This window comes from Papaver somniferum, chromosome 9 (genome assembly GCF_003573695.1).
Source record: "Papaver somniferum cultivar HN1 chromosome 9, ASM357369v1, whole genome shotgun sequence".
In the NCBI taxonomy this organism is placed as follows: domain Eukaryota; kingdom Viridiplantae; phylum Streptophyta; class Magnoliopsida; order Ranunculales; family Papaveraceae; genus Papaver; species Papaver somniferum.
Genome location: NC_039366.1, coordinates 136,466,143 through 136,472,484, shown reverse-complemented (window position 1 = coordinate 136,472,484; position 6,342 = coordinate 136,466,143). Strand labels below are relative to the sequence as shown.

The 6,342-nt window shown below is 36.8% G+C and overlaps 1 protein-coding gene across 1 annotated transcript; it reads left to right on the top strand.

Moving 5' to 3' along the window:
• Positions 1-3,357: 3,357 nt before the first annotated feature.
• Positions 3,358-5,975, top strand: LOC113307654. Its single transcript, XM_026556103.1, has 6 exons — positions 3,358-3,695; positions 4,591-4,671; positions 4,798-4,837; positions 5,139-5,207; positions 5,297-5,406; positions 5,563-5,975. The coding sequence occupies exons 1-6, from the start codon at positions 3,598-3,600 to the stop codon at positions 5,696-5,698; spliced, it is 534 nt and encodes a 177-aa protein (XP_026411888.1). The 5' UTR covers positions 3,358-3,597; the 3' UTR covers positions 5,699-5,975.
• The last annotated feature ends 367 nt before the right edge of the window (positions 5,976-6,342 follow it).

Genomic DNA, 6,342 nt, shown 5'->3' with positions numbered 1-6,342 from the left:
GAAATATAAATATACCTACTCTGTAGTACTAAAGAGATTTTGAAACTTCATATTTTCCTTCAAATTCATATTCATTATAGGTTAACTATTTTCTTCTCATAATTAAACAATGAAAGATGATATAAAGATGAAGGTGAATGGTGAGGTATCTTGGGGTGAAAAACAAAGTATTGTCAAATTATTTTTTTAGGTTCGAGATATCAAAATCATACAAGGCGAGTTTATACCGAGAAAAGGTCATTTGCGGTCATGCTCCAGTCACAAAGGTGGAGATGAAGGGTTGATCTTGGGGGAGAGAAGTATAAAAGGATGAGAGATTACTGTGTGATGTGTTTTGCGGTATGAAGTTGTTTAACTATTGTGTGAAGGATAAATTTATGACTGTAAATCATATTGTCGTTAACATAAGTCTTTTTTTTGTGATTGATTGCTCTTCTAGATATATGAAGTCATCTATTTATAGTCATAGTACACACATACTGATTACTCGTAAGTTGTGGAGGTCGTTAAGGGGTAGAGAAGTAGAGGGCGTGGAGGTAGTGGTCAAGTCATATCCGCTATGTGAGGGAAGACTATCAATTACGTATGGCCATTATTCCCTCCTTCTCCTAATTGCTCTCAACCGATCCCGCTACTTATTACCTTCTCATCATGGATGTGTTTCCACATCGCACGATGTTGTAAATCGTCAGACCAATACCCCCAATGAGAATCCTCCATGCGACATATTTGATACCTCGTAGAAAACAGTGGATTCATGAAATACCAATATTTTGGTTAAGTCACGATGATGACTTGTTAAGACCGGATGCTCAAGCCTTTACTTAATTATGTAAACTTATCAGTTTCAAGTCAAGTAAAGTAGTAAGTCTTATAGCGACTTAAGTCTCAATAAGTTTAGGGTTATACTTTATTGTCATCGCTTGAGCTTTAAGCTCTAATGATAGAATGCGAGCGATGATCTCTAAGTAATAAGATGTGAGTGGTGATCTCTAAACGATAAGTTGTAAGTTTTGATACCAGCCGCGGGCTTTGAGTAAGCTAAGTACTCAGTGATATTATAAATGACCAATGATGGTGCTTCAAGATATCTTAACTGAGATGCTCACGTATATGATATTTGTGACTCAGAGCATCAAGTAGGAAGCTCATATTTGAGACACACATGAGTGATGAAGACATTGATATTGCTTCAAGAATGAAGAATAACAAGTGATCACTAGCATGAGGCCAACACTTGGTAAAAATGCCAGTGACGGAACTAGTTTGAAAAGCAGGGTGCTAGCGATAGGCTAGTGCCTTAGTATATTCTGACGCTAGAAATAGGCTAGCGCCATATAAGGTCTGGCTCTAGCCAGGCTTGCACTACAGAATGTCAAGCACTGAGAAGTCTCAGCGTCATGGAAGGTCTAGCCCCATGGAATGTCTAGCACTGAGAATTTATGGCATCGTGGAAGGTCTGTTGCTAATACCGTGAAATGTCTGCCATCGGAAAGTCCCAACAACATGGAAGTTGTGGCCTTATAAGATGCTAACGCAGTAGGATATTTAGGGTTGAAAATCCCAGCACAGTGAAAGCTGTATCTCTAGTAATTTCTAGCGCCCTAGAAAGTTAGGCGTCGAGAAACCCCGGTGTCTTGAAAGTTGTGCGGATATCAATTGCTAGCACTGAAGAATGTTTGGTGCTTGTAATTCCCATCGCTGCAGAAGGTTTACTAGCGCCACGGTAGACTTTACTAGCTCTAAGGATGAATAAGTACTCCTCTTTCGCACGTGTATGTTATTTCCATTGCGGACACATTCGTAAATTGGTATTGTTCAAATTAGAATTTGAACATGATATGCATACAAAACAAGTTTAAGGAATTCAGTTGTGGAAGTTCTGCCACTTGAGATAAGTTCAATATTTCTCGATAAGAGTCTAAATTTTGATATAGAAAATGAGTTCAAGCAATTCAGTTGTGTAATAATTTTAACTTGGAACATGTTTAGTGTTGCTTTATACTAGAGATTAATCCATCTAGAAGCTTGATATTTATTTGAGAACAAAGCCAATGAAGAACATTAACTGAATATTCTGTTTAGTCGGAGAAAATCTGAGGAGAAGTTGCAACCTATATCAGTGTCCTTTTGAGGATAATGTTGCTCTATATTAATGGTTAATCCATCCAAGAGATTTCTAATCAGAGTAAACTCAATAGAGAGGTGAGTACAGTATAAATATGAAATATCAATAATAGGAATCAAGTTGTTTGTGGAGTGGTTACTTTGAAGATTGAATATTTTTCAATTTATGGTTTCTGATCTTTGTGATTCTTCTTGCACACTTGATCTCTTAGATCCAAACAAGCAGTTTATTTCGATAGACTTGAGACATGTCGTAAGATCGAACAGACTATCTAGTTTTTTCTCCTCGTAGAGTTGCTTGTATAGAGCTTTTTAACTAAGATAAATTATTTCGATCTTTACATTAGTTTGATCTTTGACCAAAGGAGTTTATATAGAATAAATGGAAGATCCTTTACTCTACTTTATCTCTGATCGAAATCTTAATTTGAGAGATTGATTAGCGAGTTGGTTATTGAGACAAATTTAATCATTTGTTGTTTCGGGTTACGATCCAAAGTAGTTGACAGCGGAAGTCTTCGAGCAGGTAAATCGACTCAAGATAATGGACTATGTCTTGGGATTCACGTGGATAAACCAGATTAGTTGTCGCATGGATACTAAAGGAATTGAGTAACTCAAATTAGTTTACTTGGACTCGACTATACGAAGTTGTGGTAGTTAAATTGTATATCGGCTTAATCACGAGGGTACTTAAAAACAGGACTAGATCTCGGGAGTTTTCTGTCAAGCAGTTTTCCTCGTTAACATAATCTTATTGTTGCAAGATTGATTTTATTTCCGCATTATACTGTAAATACACTTGTACGTGACCACTAGGTAAGATCTCATAATTTGTTCAGTCACTAACTTAGACTATATTACCAAATCATATCTTGTTGAAGTAAGTCTTTGATCATTATTGTTTTCGTAGAATTACACAAAATGTATCTATATCGGTTGATACGAAAAGGCTATGATTACTCGGTACTATGGTTACTATCGCCATTTGAAAAACAAATGGAGCAACATGCATGTTGGCAAAAACCAAAACTGCTAACGGGTATACCGTTTTGTTTGGGGTGTACCAATATGCATATTGGACAAAAAAGCATTTGCGTATCCCAAGCAAAATGCTACCCATTAACCGCCTCGGCAAAAACGGGTGGATTGTGTTCGAGTCTTTGTCTGGGACTCTGGGCAATAATGTCAAACACTCTTTGGATAAGAAAACGAAAAATAAGAAAATTGTAAGAAAATCCAACGGACACAGGCACACAACATCTACAATAGTCTTGATCAATCTTTCTTTCACCTTTCAATTCAAGAACTTCCGGTCTCGCACTAGAAATTCGTGTTTTAGTTTCTCTCTGGTTTCTTCGAAAATCGAACTCCATCACTTCTAGTATTAACCGGGACAAATTAAGCTTTGTTAATTTTGTACACTTTAGTTTGATCCTCGGCTGTAACTTCAGAAGGATACATAAAATCATGGAGAACATCAAGGAAGCACAAGCAAGTGAGAACACCGACAACAAGAAAAGTTCAACACGCCTCTCAGATAATATAATGCCTCATATTCTCAACTTGTAAGTATCTTTCTTATACTTAGGTTTATTTAAGTTTCAACTACCTTACTCTATTAACTTGTCAAAATAAAATAAAAAAACTACCTTACTCTATTAAGCTTAATTCATTAGTTTAATACCTTAATTGGATTCACTTGATATGGATTTACTAAAGTCATTTCTTAGATTGATAAGTAATTAACAAGTTAGGTGCTGAGGTGCATGTCTATGTTAGAATAATTTGTTATTCATTTCTTATATTGGATCGACTGGTTATGGATTCAGCTCTACTGTTCACTTCAATAAGTGGAAACTTCAGTGAACTTCTCACTCCTTCGAATGAGTTCAAGGTTTTTTGATCACATAACACCCACGCTGGAGCTCTATATCCGTTGGGTAATAGAGCTGAACCGCACCCTTACTCGTTTGGGTTGGATGCAAACATGAAATAAGACTTGTGTGCACCAACAAATGTGTGCAACAAAAATAATTCGTAGAATAATTTCTACAACCATGTCTATAAGTATGACTTCACTGGAAGAAATTGTTTCAGTGAAGGAATTGTTGGGGATGACATTGCTAAACGGAAGGAATTGTTCTTCAACCCCCTTAATCGGTTGTTTATCTGTTTCTTTTATTTTGGGGTCTTGGCCTTTGTTGTTGCCTTGGTTTGGGTATTTTTCTTGTTGTCTGTCGGTATTGAATCTGTTTTTGGTGGAGTTTCGCTACTTCGGTTATTTTTCTTGTATGCGCTCCTTATTCTAATAAATCTTTTCTTTATCGAGCGGAAAAAAAAAGGTACAACTTCACTGTGAGGCAATTGATCTTTCAGTTAATATATGATATTCCGGTGTAATGTTATGCTCTTAAACCTAGGGGGGGAGTTTGATCTGACTGTTATTTTACATGGTACCAGATATTCATCCCCCAAACCTCAAGATTTTGAGATATATACTCCAGATGCAACGTTTGAGGATCCACTAATGTGCGCTCAAGGGTATGTTCTTGGTAACATTATTTGGACAACATACAGTTTGACCAATTAGTTCAAAAAAAAAAAAAAACCACCTGGATTATTTTATTTTTTTAATCTCGTCTTAAATGGGACATGTCTTGCTTGCAGAGTGAAGGAGATCAAGTCAGCATTTTATTCAATTCCAAAGGTTGTATAGACTTGTCACTAACTGGTAAAATAATACAAGTTCTTTATAAAACCAGCACCAGGCTTGGTTAGGTGCAATTGTGGCAATGACATGTGTAGAATTGTGTGATCATTTCAAGAAGCTGGGTGTCACTATTACCAAATCACTGTCCATGAAAATGCCAAATTGTGCTGGTCTTGGAGATCTAAGAATGCCACAATAATGCTGGTTCTGGGAATCTAAGACTGCCAAAAGTCGTTCAATGTCTCTCTAATTTATTTCTACTGGTTAATGTACTCATGACTTATCTGATGTTCGACAGATTTTTAGCGAGTCCAGAATTGTTGAGTACAACATACAAGAAGATGAAATTTCACCTGGTTCAGGACAGGTAAGAATTCCCGAGTTAAATTTATGAATATTTCTGTAGGTCTTAATTATGTCTTACATAGAGTTGGTGTTTGCATTTGCGATATTCAGATACTAGTTGACAACAAGCAACACTACAAGTTCTTGGGGAAAGATGTGACGATGATATCACTTATTACGCTACAGGTTAAAGAAGGGAAGGTTGTTCGACATGAAGATTGGTTAGTTCTACCATTTAGATTTCAATTCTATCCCCCTGGCTCATCATTCTTGGCATTAGAATAAACAATCTGTACTTTCTTTGCTTAGTTATATGTAAGAACTTTGAGTTAGGTAAGTTTGTTATTTTTATTTTTTTCTAATCTATGTATATGTAGGTGGGATAAGAAGCCTCTTTGGAATAAGGACACTGTGAAGGTACCAGTATTGGGACGACTCATTGAGATGAGCCGCAGGGGATCTATGTTCGCAACTCATCTTATGATGGGGTTCGGTAAGGATCCAAGTCCATAAGTATATACTAGTATTTCGTAAATTTGAACACCAGATTCTGATATCTGTCGCTAGTGAGATCCTCCTTTTGAAGCATCATATGTACTAATTAACTGAATCCCCATCTAATAGGCAGTAGATAGATATGCATGTATAACTTGTGTAACAACCACTTGTGTACGATTTGAAGATGTAATAAAGATTGTCATAATATGATGTAATAAAGATTGTCTTAGGTGCATAAGGATGGAGTACATGCGGTGTTAAGCTTTTTCGATGTCGGCACTTTTATGATGCACTTGTAAATCTTGGTTTTAAAAGCCAGGCAGACAGGCACACTTATTCCTGCATCCACATGTTTCCCGAGTCTCTGCTATTAAATGTGAGGTCAATCAGATAGTCCAACTGTTTGTGAGTGGTGTGGGCTGTATATTAATACCTGGAGCGAATGTTTTTCACTTTTTTGAATTGAAGTTCCTTGGGACAGCTACACCCTACTGTTTTGGTTGAGAACCCGTAACTTAAGCCAAGCAAAAAATAAACCTAGCAAGAAGGGATAGACCAACTCTAAGTTCAACAAAGCTCTCAATTTCTGTCCTATTCTTCCAGAGGTGACAGCAGTTGGTTGTGACATTGTATATCGTCTTCCTGGCAGTCCATTGCGA

What these genes read in the sequence shown, in the direction of transcription:
- LOC113307654 (XM_026556103.1), top strand. Translation starts at nt 3,598, where the DNA reads ATGGAGAACATCAAGGAAGCACAAGCAAGTGAGAACACCGACAACAAG. An exon ending in CCACTAATGTGCGCTCAAGG is followed by an intron (nt 4,672 to 4,797) that starts GTATGTTCTTGG and finishes TCTTGCTTGCAG; the next exon opens with AGTGAAGGAGATCAAGTCAG. An exon ending in CATTTTATTCAATTCCAAAG is followed by an intron (nt 4,838 to 5,138) that starts GTTGTATAGACT and finishes GATGTTCGACAG; the next exon opens with ATTTTTAGCGAGTCCAGAAT.